This window comes from Garra rufa, chromosome 22 (assembly GCF_049309525.1).
Source record: "Garra rufa chromosome 22, GarRuf1.0, whole genome shotgun sequence".
NCBI classification, from domain to species: Eukaryota; Metazoa; Chordata; class Actinopteri; order Cypriniformes; family Cyprinidae; genus Garra; species Garra rufa.
Window position 1 is genome coordinate 7,394,758 of NC_133382.1, and position 17,646 is coordinate 7,412,403.

General features: G+C 35.8%; 1 protein-coding gene across 1 annotated transcript in view; it reads left to right on the forward strand.

Moving 5' to 3' along the window:
• Nucleotides 1-265: 265 nt before the first annotated feature.
• ace (angiotensin I converting enzyme (peptidyl-dipeptidase A) 1) overlaps nt 266-17,646 on the forward strand; it is a 59,086-nt gene continuing 41,705 nt past the window's right edge. The window contains exons 1-5 of the mRNA XM_073827827.1: nt 266-623; nt 11,321-11,491; nt 11,579-11,666; nt 16,836-16,979; nt 17,072-17,263. Coding sequence (XP_073683928.1) covers nt 414-623; nt 11,321-11,491; nt 11,579-11,666; nt 16,836-16,979; nt 17,072-17,263 — 805 coding nt within the window. The 5' untranslated portion in view covers nt 266-413. The remainder of the gene's footprint in view (nt 624-11,320; nt 11,492-11,578; nt 11,667-16,835; nt 16,980-17,071; nt 17,264-17,646) is intronic.

The following is a 17,646-nucleotide window of genomic DNA, read 5'->3' on the forward strand; positions in this document are numbered from 1 at the left end:
ATGTAAGATAACCAAGGTCTGAGAATCTCACTGTTGTCAGAGAAATTCAGAAATGATTTCCCTTTCTATAAAATCTGTGTGTCCAAAAGAAGTTGTGAGAGACTAAAAGGTAGAGGGAAAGCCTGGCAGAGAGGAGGAAGGGGAAAGTAGGAGGGACAGACAGAGAGAGAGAACGAGTGCAACTGTGTGTATCTTTCAAGAGAGAGGGAGGGGTTGGGTTAAACTGGCACTTAAAAAGAGCCGACTGTGATTGCTCTGTGCCTGATTAACAGGGGAAAGGGGGAAAGGGAAGGACACAGATAGGAAACAATCACTGGACAGGAGCATCCAGCAGTGAGTGTGTCAAGACGGCTCCTCCGGGAACTTTCATTCCTGCACTTTTCCCGTTCCTCATTTCACAACCTTGGTCCATTATGTACCGGGCAGTGGTGCTGCTGACTCTCATCAGCACGAGCGCGGCTCTGAAACCGGAATGGATGCCGGGGGATTATCAAATGACAGAGGCAGGGGCTGAGAGCTTTGTGAGCGACTACAACTCAACTGCAGAGGAAGTCTTCTACTTCAGCACAGAGGCCAGCTGGAACTACAACACCAACCTGACAGATCACAATTCGCAGCTGCAGGTACTGTGAACATCTATGTGTTTTACAGACACCCAATGATGGTTGTAGTCTGACAAGCAGTGTTACAACTGCACAAAACTTGAAGTAATATGATCCACAACTGCCTTCCATATGGAACAGTTGAGTTTAGGCAGCGTGGTTCTGCTATAAAGCCTTTTTTGCATGTGCGACTGATAAATCAGCCTTTTCAACAGCTCTTCAGACAGGTTGTAATAACCAAACTACTTACTTCCACTGGGTTTCATTGTGCGTCTCATGATTAGTAGTAGATCGTTTAGGACTCCTGTAAAGTTTCACTACAGTGACAGAGCAAGAATTATGAGACTATTGAGTAACATGCTGCAGAAGTGTAACACTTGTGTTTAGGACGTGACTAATCATTACAAGACTATGAGCATGTGTCATCATTTCCTTGCTTTTTCTCAGCTTATGAGACATAATTCTCAGCTGTGAAAAATGAAGCAACTTGTACGCTGTAACAGCTACAGACAGGGGGAAGTTGAGTGAAAGATCTAAACGCTGCAGGTATTTTTAAGTCGGTTGGATAAGTCGGTTATCCAAACATATTAAGTAATCCAAAAGGTAAAGGTAAATGCACAGCTTTGTACACAAAGACGACTGACAACTCAATGAACAAACAAGAGTGCTATTTATACACACACTGGAATAAGTAGGAAGTAAATGAGACGAGCGTGACTAATCAGAAACCACAAAAACAACCATGAACATGTTTACTGTAGAAACTAAGAAAATAGGAAGCAAATCAAACAATGACGTACACAGATGCGTAACACCATTAACAAAGAAATGGAAGAAGAGATGATGAAACCCCAATTAGCGGAGATCCACTTTGGAGCCCAAGGATTCGCTGATCTTAGCAGAACCTCGGAGTGCAGAGCTTCTGGTGGAGACCAAGAAAGCCAGGATCAGGATGACAAGACCACAGGCTTGGAGGTCCGAGGTGAAGCCAGTGGGACAGAGGACAGTGGAGGAGCCAAAGGAATGAAAGACCTTGGTGGCACCAAGAAGCAGCCTCATGGGACTAGCTGAGGAAGAAGGTCTAGGCTCCCAGACAGAACCAAGAATTTTACAAGCCAGACGAGACCAGTGGAAGAGGAAGGCCATTTGGGGTGGGCATAGAGGTGGGACTTATAGGGATAGTTCACCCAAAAATGAAAATTCTTTAATTAATTAGTCACGCTAATTCGTTCGTTCATCTTCGGAACACAATTAAGATATTTTTGATGAAACCCAAAAGCATTCTGACCCTGCATAGACGGCAAGGGTACTACCACAGGCAAGGAACAGAAACGTAATGAGAACATTGTTAAAATAGTCAATGTTTATATCTTAATTTTTGGGTGAACAGCCCATTTAAATTCAACACGGACAGGTCGATATCAATGCTGTCAAGGAGAAGCAATTGAGATATTAAAATGTCATTTGAGTTTTTTTTTTCTTATGGGATGTCACGTTTTGTGCATTTCATAGTGCCAAAGGTCCCAATCATTTTATGCAATCAGATCATATTTCCGTTTGTCAATATAGATAAGGCAATGGTTATTTTATGGACGTTATGAAAGATAACCAATAAAAAGTTTCTATAAAACACTATGCTGTCTAAATTGAAAATAAACACTAAAAACAAAAATTAAACTATATATATATAAAAAAAAAAAGTCAAGTTCACAACATTATTAACATGTAAACATGGATATTAATTCTAAAATATGCCTGTATATGTAAGATTACATTTAATATTGTTTTTCAATTTTTACCGATATTAAAAAATCAACTTCTAGTGAGTGTTATAAATGTTAAAGTAATTCAATATTGACAAAATATTTAATTTAATAAAAAGGTAACACTTTGCAGTAAGTTTCCGTTTGTTAAAATTAGATTTACCATAAAACGAATTTGTTAAAATGAACAAGCAATGAAAATACTTCTGAAGGATTTATTAATCTTAGTTAATGTTAATTTCAGCATTTACTAATTATTAAAATCAATACATTTATAAAACCAAAAGTACCTTAATATTTTTTAAACAAACCTGAGAACATGAACTAAGAATGAACAGCTGTATTATTTTTATTAACTAACATTAACAAAGATAAACAATCCAGTAATAAATGTATTCATCATTGTTAGTTAAGGGTATATAGTTCACCCAAAAATAATGAAAAAACATTTTGTCATCATTTTCTTACCCTCATGTTAATCGGAACCTGTATGAATTTCTTTTTTCTGTTCAAGAATGCTGGTAACCAAACAATACCAATAATAAAAAAACTAATTATACACATATTATAACGAAAATATTATATATATGTACACTACCAGTCAATAGTTTTTGAACAGAAAGATTTTCTAATGTCTTAAAAGAATAATAAAGAATTATCTTCTGCTCACCAAGCCTGCATTTATTTGATCCAATGTACAGCAAAAACAGTAAAATTTTTAAAATATTTTACTGTTTAAAATAAGTGTTTTCTATTTGAATATATTTAAAAATGTAATTTATTCCTCTGATTTTACAGCTGAGTTTTTAGCATCATTCTTCCAGTCAGATGATCCTTCAGAAATCATTTTAATTTTCTGATGTTCTGCTCAAAAACATTTATTATTATTATTATTATTATTATTATTATTATTATGTTGAAAACCGCTAAGCAGAATTTTTCAGGTTTCTTTGATGAATAGAAAGTGTAGAAGAACAGCATTTATCTTGAAATCTAAACCAGCAACTTTTTTTATTTTTGATTATGAACACTCTTCAAAATATTTTGTAGGTTTGGAACAAATTAGGGCCAAACGATTTTTCATTTTTGGGTGAAATATGCCTTTAATGCATTAACTTACTTAAACTAATGGGACCTTATTGTGAAGTGTTATCAAAATATCAGCCAATAACTATTATGGTACCGAATATTGTGCATCCCTAGATACTGGTAGAAAGACAAACATTTAACATCACTAACAAAATGCTTACTAAATCTGCTTCTCCATACAATTTAAAGGATAAAGCACTTCAGTTCATTTCAACACAGTAAAACAGAAGTTGATACAGACTGTGAACAAAAGACTGATCGGATGCCAGTGTGATGAATGCAGAGGCGAGGTGGTCACCATTGCTCACACACACACACACACACACACACACACACACACACACACACACACACACACACACACATACATACATACACACGCCTCCTTCAGACAGCTGTCTCAACACTGTTTCACAGCTGTCTCAACACTTGCTTACAGCTTTTCAAATGGGTGCTGGCACTGCTAACAGCTCAAACTCGCTGTTCAACATCTGAGCCAATCCTCAACAAAATAAAAAGGCATAAAAAGAGTTGATAGAGAGCTGGGCAGAACCTGAGCGAAGCCTGGTGTGATGTCTATTATTTTTGACACATCAAACGAGGTGATCAAAGAGCCTCCGTTTCGGGCATCTCTATTGGAGGCGGTGGGCGCGAGGCCAGGTTGTTGCTGTGAGCGGGACTCACCCTGACTGCGTATGAAGATAAAGCAGCACTGTATCAAAGCAACACGCCCGTCCCACTCATTCCACATAGACTGCGGTCACAGGACGCCGCTCATGGTTGCTGCAGCAGGTATTTTTGTTTTCGCAGTCATCATGACCATGGCCATCTTGGTGGTGTGCATTCAACAGATGGTTGATGGGAGGTTATGCTAATGCAGCATATGCTGATGTGCCTTTCGGGCACTGTTGATGACTGCAGCGATTTACAATAACACAAGTGAGAAGCCGCTTGTGTCTGCAAATGAAATTAGATGAGGAAAACTTGCATCTGGTAATTAAAAACTTGTGTGGGAAGCCACGACCCCAAATGAACCGTGGCACGGTGCATGTTGTGTGTAGTTTTACGCAAAGTCCGAGTCTCTCGCCTCCCCTGAGCTGAGTTTTAACAGACCCCATAAAACATGCAGTGAGTTTGGTGGGGGGTAACTGAGAATGAATGGGGGGGAAGTCACATGAGATGAGCCTTCATTGTGATATGATTGGATATTACTGCGATTGGTTCATGCGATAAATCCCCAAGTGTGCACATTCCGTATTCACAAATCAGTCTGAATAAACAATATAATGGCGTTAATGGTAGGGATGCTCCGATCTGGATTTTTGAGTACTGATTTTATGTCATGGTGATCGGCCGATACCAATGCCGATTCCAATGCTTTGAGCTTTATATAACTGATAAGTAATCTCTCTGATCAACATTCATCTTTATTCAAATAAAGTATTACTATAGATGCTGCTTTTGTTATATTTTGTCACATTTTTACAGTAATTATGTAATATACACTACCGGTCAAAAGTTTAGGGTCAGTAAATTTTTCTTCTTCTTCTTCTTCTTTTTTTTTTTTCAAAAGAAATTAATACTTTTATTCACCAAGGGTGTGTTAAATTGATAAAAAGTGATAGCAAATACTTACATTGTTAGAAAATATATATTTTGAATAAATGCTGTTCTTTTGAGCTTTTTATTCATCAAAGAATCCTGGAAAAATATCACAATTTCTAAATATATAGTTTGCAGGGCAACTGTTGCAATATATAATCCAATATAGATCCAATATAGATCATTCTAATAGTAAATCAGTATATTAGAATGATTTCTGAAGGATCATGTGACACTTAGACTGAAGTAATGGTGTCACGTTTGGGGATGAACGAGGTCTGGGTCCAGATGCAGGTAAGAGATTTATTAACAGAAAATAAACAAAACAAAAAGGCCAACACGGCACAAACTGAACATAAACTGAAATACTCAAAAACCAGAATCAAGAACTCAAAAGCCAGGGAAATCCAAACACGTAAAACAAACAGGACACGAGACAATGCAGACATGAAGCAGGAGTGAGAAATGAGAGTTCTTATACAAAAGTCCAGATGGTGAACAGCTGTGAATGAATCAGTGCAAATGACAAGACAGACGTGAACAATCAGGGGAGTGCAGTGCAAACAGCGACCTCAAGCGGCTGAGGGAAAGCCCACAGCCCCGATCATGACAAATGGCTGATGAAAATTCAGCTTTGCATCACAGGAATAAATTAAATTTTAAAGTATATTACAATAGAAACCATTATTTTATATTGTAATAACATTTCGCAATATTACATTTTTTTCTATATTCTTGATTAAATAAATGCAGCACTGATGAGCATAAGAGACTTTCTTTAAAACATTACAACTCTTACTGACCCCAAACTTTTGACCGGTAGTGTATGTAATGTAATGTAATTATTGTTTTAACAGAGTAATCAATAATCCCTTATTATACAGTGAACATTTTAATATGCCTTCAAAGTTGGATTTACGCCTAAGGTGGGCAACTAGTTTCAGGATAACGCGAATGTAGTTCCAGGCACCCCTTGACCACATTACATGTCCATATCTCTTCGCCACACGATTTCAGTTATTTTAAAGGTCCTTACAGCTTAAAACAGCAAAATAACCAAAACCCACAATATCACTGGCCAGACCAAATACGGTAAACAATAGGATAAAAACGACAGATTAAGTTAACTTACAGGGTAAGTTTAACTTATTTTGTCTTTTGGGGAACATGTAAGTATCTTCTGTAGCTTCTGAACGGCAGTACTAAATTTAAAAAAAAAAAGATATTTAGGCAAAATAAGAAAAATGTATACATCTTTATTCTGTTCAAAAGTTTTCACCCCCCAGCTCTCTTTCTCAAAATCATACAGTCATTGTTAGAAAGGGTTCAAATACACAAAAATGCTGAAAAACCAAATAATTTGTAGGACCTGAAGGACTTTTCTGAAGAACAGCGGGCAGTTTAACTGTTCTGGACAAACAAGGGACTCATGAACAACTATCACTTTGAACAGGGTCATTTTTTATAATTTTCTCTGGAGTATATGTAAACGTAGTTTATGTGAACTTAATATATGAATCTTATTCATGTCAGTGCTAAATAAAAAAATAACATGCATTTTGTATGATCCCTCTTATTTTGGTAAAATAATTAACATTTTGCAGATTCTGCAAGGTGTATGAAAACTTTTGACTTCAACTTTAAGTTTTAGCCCTGAAAGATCTTCTCCATTCTCAAATATTTTGACTTAACTTTAACAAAAAAATATCAGTCATTAGTCAAATACAAATTTATTTTCATGAAATACGCTTAGATTGACTAGAATAGATATTTTAGAAGTTTTAGACAACATTAACTGTTGCATGTCCAACAGCGATATTCAAAGATTTTATTAAGGTAATATAGTAGTTATTTATTATTGTAATACTCACAAAGCCACTGAATTAGCTTTTAGAGTGTGCAGCAGTAGAACATTTGAAATTGGCCTCAATCAGATCCCAAATCTGATCTGTGCCAGATGTCTGTGAAAAAATCTGAAATGTTTATGTAAATGCGTCCCTAGAGCCTGCATTATTCATGCAGCGAATTACACAATCTGCTTTACTGCCATGCCACTCCCATACATTAGAAATGCTCTTTCTCTCCGCTCACTTTCTGTGGCAGACTGTAGCCCATAATTTCATTTCTGTATCGAGTGAGGCCAGCCAGTGCATCAGATCAAACAGTCAAGAGGTCTTTTAATTAGCCTCCAAAAATAAACCTTTCAGAAAAGCGCACAAGCAGGCCCTTTAAAAACAGTTTAGATCCTTCAAAGACACAATGAGGTGGAAAACAAGTACAATCTGCTCGGGAAACTCACATTCCATACCCATCAAACATCTGCCGATTAGAGAGAGGGAAGTGTTTAGGGAGGATTGCAGCGAGCCAAGCGCACACAAGATTGAGCTCTAAAGCTCATCTCCCTTTTTATGGTGTCATTCACAAGTCATTATGATGTTACTTTTACATGTCAAGCCTTGAACCTTGCACCCCGTTCGGACTTATCATCACGTTCTTACATAAACATGACAGAACGAATGGGGCCTTGGAAGGAGAGGTGAAAAAACAAGAAGCTGGCTGTCTTTATCTCTGAGGAAAAGCGAGAGGATGAGAGATAATGAGATAAATGCACATGTCACCAGCTTGTTAATCAGTGATGGAAGCTCATCTTCTCTCAGGTCAACAAAGGCATCACCCTATGAACTAATGAGCACAACCACTGTGACAGGGTCATCACGCCCTGCGGTTATCATAACAGAGAAGGGATGCTGGGGTCAAACTGTCCACAGCAGGATGCCGTAAAACATCAAGAAAGAGTGACGCGCCCAAGACCAGGATTCAATAATCCTTTAGGAGGAATGTACACTAAAAATGCTAGGAATTTGAACAGAAAAAGAATGCTAGATTAAACCCTTCTGTTGCCTTATCATATATGATCAATTCTTTTAAATACGTTTAAAATACATTGACAGCTCTAAGTGTTTATTTTATAATTATTATGAAATCTATATTGTATTTTTACACATTTTTTTGAAAGTAAAGAGTATGAACTGCCTTTAATTTACACCAAAAGAATACATCACATATAATAACACCATACATGTGTGTGTGCAGCAAAATTTAGTTACGGTATTTTTATTTATTTATTATTTTCTCTTTTTTTGACTCTGGCAAGTGAGTGAGCTCATTCAGTGAAGGATTTATTAGACTTATTCAAAACTGTAACTTGTATTTCTTTTGAGCAATTCGGTAACACTTTACAATAAGGTTCATTAGTTAACATTAGTTAACCATATTGGTTAACATGAACTAATAATGAACTGGACTTATACAGCATTTATTAATCTTTGTTAATGTTAATTTCAACATTTACCAATACATTATTAAAATTTTGTTAACATTAGTTAATGCAGTGTGAACTAACATGAACAAACAATGAACAACTGTATTTCCATTAACTAACGTTAATAAAGATTAGTAAATACATTAACAAATGTATTGCTCATGGTTAGTTCATGTTAGTTAATACATTAACTAATGTTTAACTAATGAACCTTATTGTAAAGTGTTACCAGCAATTCATTAAAAGAATCATCTGTATGTATCTTTCTTTCTTTTATGTTCTCAGAATTGTGAGTTTATATCACAATTCGGACTTAATAACTCGTAATGGTGTGTTATGAAGTCAGATTCGCTGTATATAAACTCACATTTCTGAAAAAAGTCTGTATTGAGAGTTTATATCTTTATAACAAGCAACTGCAACTTCCTATCAAGTAATTCTGAGAAAAGTGTCAGAACTGCAAGTTTATCTCACAATTCTGAGAAAAAAAGTCTGAATTGCGAGTTTGTATCATTCAATTTAGAAAAAAGTCTGTGAGCTCATTCAGTGAAAGAAAAATCAGACTTATTCAAAACTATAACTTGTTATTCTTTTGAGCAATTCATTAAAAGAATCATTTGTATCCATCTTTCTTTTTAGAATTGTGGGATTATATTTTGCATTTCTGACTTTTTTCTTGCAATTCTGATTTTTTTTTCTTAGAATTGTGAGATACAAACTCACAATTGGGACTTATAATGTCCAATTCTGAGGGGAAAAAAGACTGATATGTTTTTAGAATTGTTTATATCTCACAATTCTGACTTAACTCACAATTGCATGTTATGAATTCAGATTTGCTATATATAAACTCACAATTCTGAAAAAAGTCTGAATTGTGAGTTTATATCTCACAATTCTAACTTTAAAACATGCAGCTGCAATTTCTTATTAAGCAATTCTGATAAAAAAAGTCTAAATTGTGAGTTTGTATCATTTAATTCAGAAAAAAGTCAGTGCGCTCATTAAATGAAGGATTCATCATTCATTCAAAACAGTAACTTGTGATTCTTTTGAGCAATTCATTAAAAATATCATTTGTATCCATCTTTTTTCTTGCAATTTTTTCTCTGAGTAAAGATTTTTTGTCTTAAAGGGATAGTAAAAAATAAATAATATTTTGTCATCTACTCACCCTCATGCCATTCTGAAAACATTATGGAAGGCCGTTTCCACCACTGAATAAAAAATAAAAAAGGTAATTGCAAGTTTTTATCAATTCTGAATTTTCTCGCAGTTGCGTATTATGAACACGCAATTCTGACTTTTTTCCTCAGAACTGTAATATAAACTCACATTTTTTGCGAGTTATAAAGTCAGAATCGCAAGATATAAACTCGCAGTTCTGACCTTTTTTCTCAGAACTGCATGATATAAACTTGCAATTGTGAGAAAAAAGTCAGAATTGTGAGATATAAACTCGCATTTGTGAGAAAAAGTCTGAATTGTGAATTTGTATATCGCAATTCAGATTTTTCTTCCAATTCCGATACTTTTTCTTAAAATTGTGAGATATAAACTTGCAATTGCGAGTAATTTAGTCCAGGTTTGAGGGGAAAAAAGACTGATAAGTTATCAGAACTGCAAGTTTATGTCACAAATTTGACTTACAAGATACAAACTCACAATTCTATTAAACTAGTCACAATTGCGAGATACAAACTCGCAATTCAGAAAAAAGTTAAATTCTCAATTTTCACTTTATTTCTCAGAATTGCGAACATTTCAAAATTTCTCACTTTCTCAAAATTGTGAAATTAAATTTCAGAATTTTTTTTCCTTATAACTGTGACTTTATATCATGCAAGGTCAGAAGTGTGAGTTTATATAACATTATATAACAAAATACATTTTTATTTTTTATTTAGTGGTGGAAATGGGCTTCCATACATTATGATTTTCTTTCTTTTGAATAATGTCTTTTTTTGGCCATACAATGGAGGCCATTGGTCACTAAAACTGTTTAGTTACCAATGTTCCTCAAAATCTTCTTTTGCAAAAGAAAGAAATTGAACAGCATCAGGATGTGTGAAAAGTTTTAGTTGAACTACTCATTTACATGTTTCAATTTATACGTCATTTACATTTACAAGTAACATGCAAATCTTTCTTAAACTTTGAAATCCCGTTGAGAAGTTCAATGCTCGGACAAATATCTAATTTCTCCTCTATATCCCCACATCCCTCACCAAACACATGACCTAAGTTTCTCAAATACACACAGTGTGGGAGAAATCATTGCCTCTGACAATACAGATACAGACAATTCTCAGCTCAGTGATGACCAAAAGGTTCTCCACAACAGGCACACTACTGTTTTATGGCATATGAGCTAGCAGGTGCTTTATATGTCAGTCTGGATTGTTTCAGGTGCTGTTCATGTTCCCCAAAAGAAATTATTTCCTGTCAGGACCCAAAGAATAAATTGATGGATGGTGTGAACTCAGCCACCCCATTTCATCCCTTGTTGCTGCAAAAGCAATTCAAGCTCTTATTGAAAAAATAACAAGAATGAAAGAAACTCGAAACTGTTCTAGGATTGAGCAAGAGCCAGAAATGATTACTAAAAGAGAGTGCAGAGAGAGAACAGAAAATTTCGGGAAGGGAAAGAGATATGGAAACTTGACGCAATTAATTAAGACTCAAATTAATTTTTCCTACAAGAGCATCAGGTTAAGTCAAAACACTGCTAGGTCAAGACTATATAATTAAATTTACTGAAATATATATAATTCATCAACAAATAATTGCCTTCGTACTGCGATCTGTCTTTTTGTCATTTCATTAAACGATGAAAACAAATGTAATTAAATGCATGATATTTCTGTGAAAGCCTGTCTCATTAATAATGATTTAGACCATTCTGCATGGAATAATCAAACTCTCCTAATTGTTTCTTACAGGTTGCTGCATCTTTGGAGGAGCAGGCTTTCACCGAAGCGTGGGGACATAAAGCAAAGGCTCTTTTTAACGACGCTCTCATGGACACCTTCACTAACCCAGACCTGAAGAAAATCATCAAAAAGATCAATGTTCTGGGAGCTGCCAATCTCCCAACATCAGAAAGAGAGCAGGTGAGTTGACCACTGGAGCTGTGGAAGAAGAGCTTGATGACGCTTTAAAACGTGTTTTGATCACGGTGTTTGTTTTCTTTTTTCTAGTACAATACCATTCTGAGCCAGATGGACAGTATCTACTCAAAGGCAGAGGTGTGTCCCCCTTCAGAGGAATGCTGGTCTTTGGAGCCTGGTGAGAAACGCACCTAACACTCTGTTGATGTGTGTCAGTGAGGTCAAAATGACGGTGAAAATATACACGTATACGCAAAAGAAAGCATTGTGTTTCAGATAAGCTTGAGGAATGAAGCTTGATGCATGAGGATCAAGCTATAGATGGTAATAATAATAGCAACCCATGACAAAAAAAGATCTCTCAATATTTTCTGGAATTTTGTCCATAACGATAATTAGATTAGAATATTTTGTTGAGCGTGTTATTGTGCTGGAACTTTGACATGTTAAGGAAAGCTTTTGATATTCTTTATTCTGTGCAGTGGTTACTTTGCAGTTTCCAAAAAGTTTAAATTGATTTTTTTTTTACCTTTATAAGGCCAATTGTTTTTTGACCTTAAATGTAAGTAGGGCTGCCCCCTAATAGTCAACCTTAATTTTTGGTCATACAGATAAAAGTAATAAATCTTTTCAATCTGTAAAGACTCTACGGTATTCACTCAGAATAACAATGAAATCTTGTGCTTTTATAAAATAATTAAAGCACACGGGTGCACTTTCTGTCATCTCAGTCTCTGTGAACTTGAGCATGAAACTTCAAAAATCTGTGTATACTCTCCTTAGAGACATGAAAAAATATATCTATAGAAAGGGAAATGTCTTCTTTTAAAGGGGCAATATGCAACTTTTTCCCCAAAATAAATGTAACAATGGCCTTTTTATTTGACCATTTATGACTCAAACATCTCCTGATGAGCATACTGACACCTTGTCAGCTCACAGTGGGTGCACCTATAAGCCTGTATCCTATTTTTCCTATTTTCTGTCGGGTTGGATTTTTCGCGCGCTGTCTGCGGATGTGACGTCAAGCGCGTTCATGTTAAACGTTTCAGATCACTCTGCCACCACCGCTAGTCAGCAATTAGCCTACACTCGCAAGCAGTGCAATGGATTGTGCGAATACACAGAAGAGACCCAGGACAACTCTGACACCAACAGTAACTCCACAGCAGTGTTGTTTTTGACAACCATCTTAGATTTAGTCTTAGTCTTAGTCTTTTGAACTAAAATGTTTCTTAGTTTTAGTCCAATTTTAGTCGACGAAAAGTCAAAAAGGTTTTAGTCTAGTTTTAGTCGACGAAAAGTCAAAAAGGTTTTAGTCTAGTTTTAGTCAAAAAAAGGGGAAAAAGTAGTCTTTTAACAAATTAATGTAGGTCAGTAAGTATTTTGCTGTTGGGTAGTGTCACTTATAAGTTCTGAAAATAGCAGATCTATAGTTCAACACAATGTGAGCTTCCGGATCGACTATTTTCACCAATAATTACAATAATGAAGGAATGTTTTAGAACATAAAAGACAAACAAGGATAGAATGCTAAAACGGCTTGCCATACTAGTATAGCAAAGAGTATTTAATGCTAAAACGCTTGCCATAGCGTCAGATACTTTTTAAGTTTTAATTGGCATGCACAATAAGCGGAAATGTCATGCATTTTAAACGTCTGACGGACCACCCACTAACATTTTCGTCTATTCTCGTCTCGTCAACGAAAACTCACACACGTCTCGTCATGTTTTAGTCATCAACGAGCCATTTTTATCTCGTCATCGTCTCGTTATCGTCATGAAAAAAAGTGGCGTCAACGAAATTATTTCGTCATCGTCATCGTTGACGAAAACAACACTGCTCCACAGAAGACTAAAAAAGTTAAACCCCTGACAAGTGCCTGAAAAAGATCGAAGATTGAGAGCGATCGGCGCCGAGCAAGGACTAGAGTGAACATCGGCTTCGCATTTGAGCCTTGGAGGGAGCTCAGATCAATCAGACAATATTTGTATTTGACTGTTCTTACCTCTGTAAACATAATGTTGACTTCTTTGCAGCGGATGACTTGTGAAGTTTGTACGTACGAGTGCGCGCTGCGAGAGCGAGCAGAAAGGAAGAGCAGTTCCGTTTTTTGGCCACAGGTGTTAGTCGTGAGTTTAAATTTCAGAAAATTGCATATAGCCCCTTTAAATGAATGAATTCAAATAGAAAACGAATATTCTACTAGAACCAGAAAAATCTTTAGTCGAGGACAGCCTGTATGTATCATCTTGTGTGTCAAATTCTTACATTTAATTAATAAATTCAAATAGTAAGACACTACAGAGCTGTTACCACTCAAATTAAATCAGAATCAACAAAATTAGCAGGAGATGAATGCAGTTGACCCCCCCCCCCCCCCCCGGTCTGGTTTTAAAGGGGTTTTGGCCACTTCCTTAGCTGGTAAGACTGGGAGACCAGCTAAAACCAGCTACAGCTGCAGTTTTGTTTTAAACAAGGATGCTGAATTATTATTTTTTTTATTGAATACTGATATTTGAAATGATTTGGGGAAAAGGGGGAGATATACTTTAAATACAAACCTAAAAACTGCATGAACATAACTGCATGAGTGAGTCACTGAGTCATTCGTTCAACCGATTAGTCCAAATGGCTGATAGATTTAGTAATGAAACACTGTTGTGTGTTGCTCAAAGATGTGTCAAAATAAAGCAAAAACAAGAACTGTTGCGTCTAAGGGTGTTCAAACTTGTCATGTTTGGTTCGAAAACAAACTCTGGTGCGATTGCTCTATTAGTGCGATTCATTTGAGTAAGTGTAAACGCTGCCATCCGAACCCTGGTGTGCATCAAAGAAGCGGGCCTACACTGCTAAAAAGATGGGTCTCTGTCCACTTCCAAACGAACTCTGGTGCGGTTCGAGTGAAATATGAATGTGACACGGACCAAATACTTTTAATAGAAACCAAAAACAGGAAGTAATGACAACATGAGGTGCAATGCGGCATGATTTCATTACACCGGCAGCGCCGCTTTAAGTTGAATGCACATTTTTCCATTTGTTTGGAGTATTTGGTTAGTTCCGTCACAGCATATACGCCATTTATGCATCACCATGCCTTTAGGTTTGGTATCTTTAGGTTTGCTATCAACAATGCCAGTGTGAACACTAAGCAGACCAGGACCAAATGTATCATTTTCCTTTTTGGTCTGGACCAAATTAATCAAACAAACTGAACCACAAGTGTGAACACACCCTAAAATGTAAGTCACCTAATATTAACTTCTATGAATCAATATTACATTTGCAGTCATGCTGATTTTTGTAGAAAATAGCAATCTTTGTGATATGAACTATATCAGATGCTATACATATAAAAAAACAAACAGAAAAATCATACTGGAGCATTTGTGCTCCCTTATCTTGAATTTTGAGGGAATGTATTTTAATAGACTAAAACATGCAGTGAATGTACATCATTTAAATACATCATATAGTGTGTGATTATTTGGCTTTTGCAATATACTCAATAACGTCAATTTATTCAGTATATTGCAATAACGTTAATTCTGCATGTTATATTTAATTTATCAAAAAAAATCATAATCCTACCCCATACCTAAACATAACAACTACCTTACTAACTAATATTAAGCAAATAGAGGCAATTTTATTGAGTTTTTGATGCCCTAGTAGTTAATAGTGAAAGTTTGAACTTTAAACCTAATTTTGTAACCTGCAGTAAGAATCCTCACCATTTGACCTCACTTGCCTTATTCTCAGCATTTACCTTTATTAAATGTTTGTTTACTGTAGTACTGTTAGGTTTACCTTTTTTTTGCCTAACCAACAGAACATTGCACTTGAAGTGTTTAGCTCATCTTAAAAGGTTGCTTTCATAAGAGTAAGGCTTATCAAATATTTTATTGCCCTGTTAACACCCATTTACACCCAAACACCCATTTACAGTCACAAAACAAACAAACAAAAAATATTCTTGGAATCTTATGTGAATTCTTAAAAAATATATATATTGTATGGAATAGAAAGCTCCTGCAGCAGGTGCATCAGAGTACAAGTTACATGACACATTTTAATTTATTAATATTACACTTTTACTTAAAGCTCACCATCGAGTATTTATATCATATTCTGGTAATGAATTCTGAACAACAATAATCTGGGGCAGTCCATGTGAAAGGGGTACAAAGAAAGATATGATAAAAAAAAGGAAAATACAGTAGTTTACTTTACTATTTACAGTACTATAGAGGCTAAATTGTGATTTTTTTTACAGTAATGATTTGACTACTGTGATTTCAACTGTAATGCTTGGACTACTGTGATTTTTACGGTCTTACTGTAAACTTTACAATATTCTACTGTAAAAATCTTATACAGTAATACTGTGAAATCTACAGTAAATAACTGTAGATTTCACAGCCATTTTTTACAGTGCACTTACATCCAAGTCACAACACGGTTTCGCTTTTGGTAATAACACCGTTAACCTCTTTCATTTTCAAAACCCAAAACTATGTGTTAACTGCTTCTTTGGGTGAAATTTCAAACAGTGTTTGTTCTAACAGTGTTTCATTCATGTCGACATGACTTGCTTACAACTGCAACGGATGTGTGCTTTTTCCTAACTCCAAATACACGTATACCAAAAAAGCCAAAAAATAAACAGCAGTAAATCGGACTCTGTATACATACACATCACTAAATTCTAACTGATGTCCATTACGGTTCCTGTTCTCCACTTCATGGATCCAGCCATATGATCCAAAGCTAAAATCAACATGTGTTGCATCCAGTGCTTCTAAAAGCTTCCGTTCAAGGCTTTTCCTGAGAAAGTGCACTGATTTAGCTTCTGTGAACCACAAAAATCCGGAACACAGTTGTAAACAAACGTCCTTTCTTCATCTGGGGCTCATTTGCAAGACTCAGCGTAACCTAAATCTTGAACTAGAAGCTGGTTTACTGCAGAGTTGGCATTAAAAAATAGTTCACTTAGAAATGAAAATTTTCTAAAAAAGGAACTTGCCTTCAGGCCATTCAAGACGTAAATGACTAGATTGGGAGAAATGTAGCATTAGATAACCTGCTCACCAACGCATCCTTTGCAGTAAATAGGTGTCATCACAATGAGAGTTCAAACATCTGATAAAAACATCTCAATAATCTACAAGCCTCCAAATTAATGCCTTGTAAAGTAAAAAGCTGCACGTTTGTAAGAAACAAATCCATCATCAATCACATTTTAAATCTGTTCTGATTAAGACACAAACTCACATTTTGGGTGAACTATTCATTTAATTTTGCATTTATGTTATGTATGTGTTTTTTTTTGTTTTTTTAGAGCTCACAGATATCATGGCTACCTCAAGAAGCTATAAGAAGCTTTTGTATGCCTGGGAAGGCTGGCACAATGCTTCAGGGGTCCCACTTAGACCTCTCTACCCTGAGTTTGTGAAGCTCAGCAACAAGGCATCTCAGATGGACGGTGAGTGCATAATTATTTTGGTTAATTGGAGAGGGGAGAAAGATGAAGAAAGAAAGATTTGACGTCCTGTTGTTCTTATCTGTTCTCCTCAGGCTTTGACGATACAGGCGATTACTGGCGTTCCTGGTATGACTCTACAACTTTCGAACAAGACCTAGAGACTCTGTTTAAACAGCTGGAACCTCTCTACCAAAACTTGCACGCCTTTGTCCGCAGAAAGCTCTATGACTACTACGGCCCTAAATACATCAACCTCAAGGGTCCCATCCCTGCCCACCTCTTGGGTAAATCCATCAGATTGTGAAAAATACACATTTATGAATGATTAAAGATGGTGTATTATTACAGAAATTACACAACTAACTTTAGTACACTATGGCCACTTAGACAGGTAAAGTCATTCAGACTGCATTTACATTTACTGTACAATTACTGTACAATTATGCATTCAGCAAACACTTTTAATTCAACTTACAATAGAGCGGCCTAATTAATTTGTCACATTGGTAACATGGAAGCTTATATATTAGTGGCGTAACGGTACATGCACAGTTGAGGTCAAAAGTTTACATACACCTTGCAGAATCTGCAAAATGTTAATTATTTTACCAAAATAAGAGGGATCATACAAAATGCATGTTATTTTTTATTTAGTACTGACCTGAAT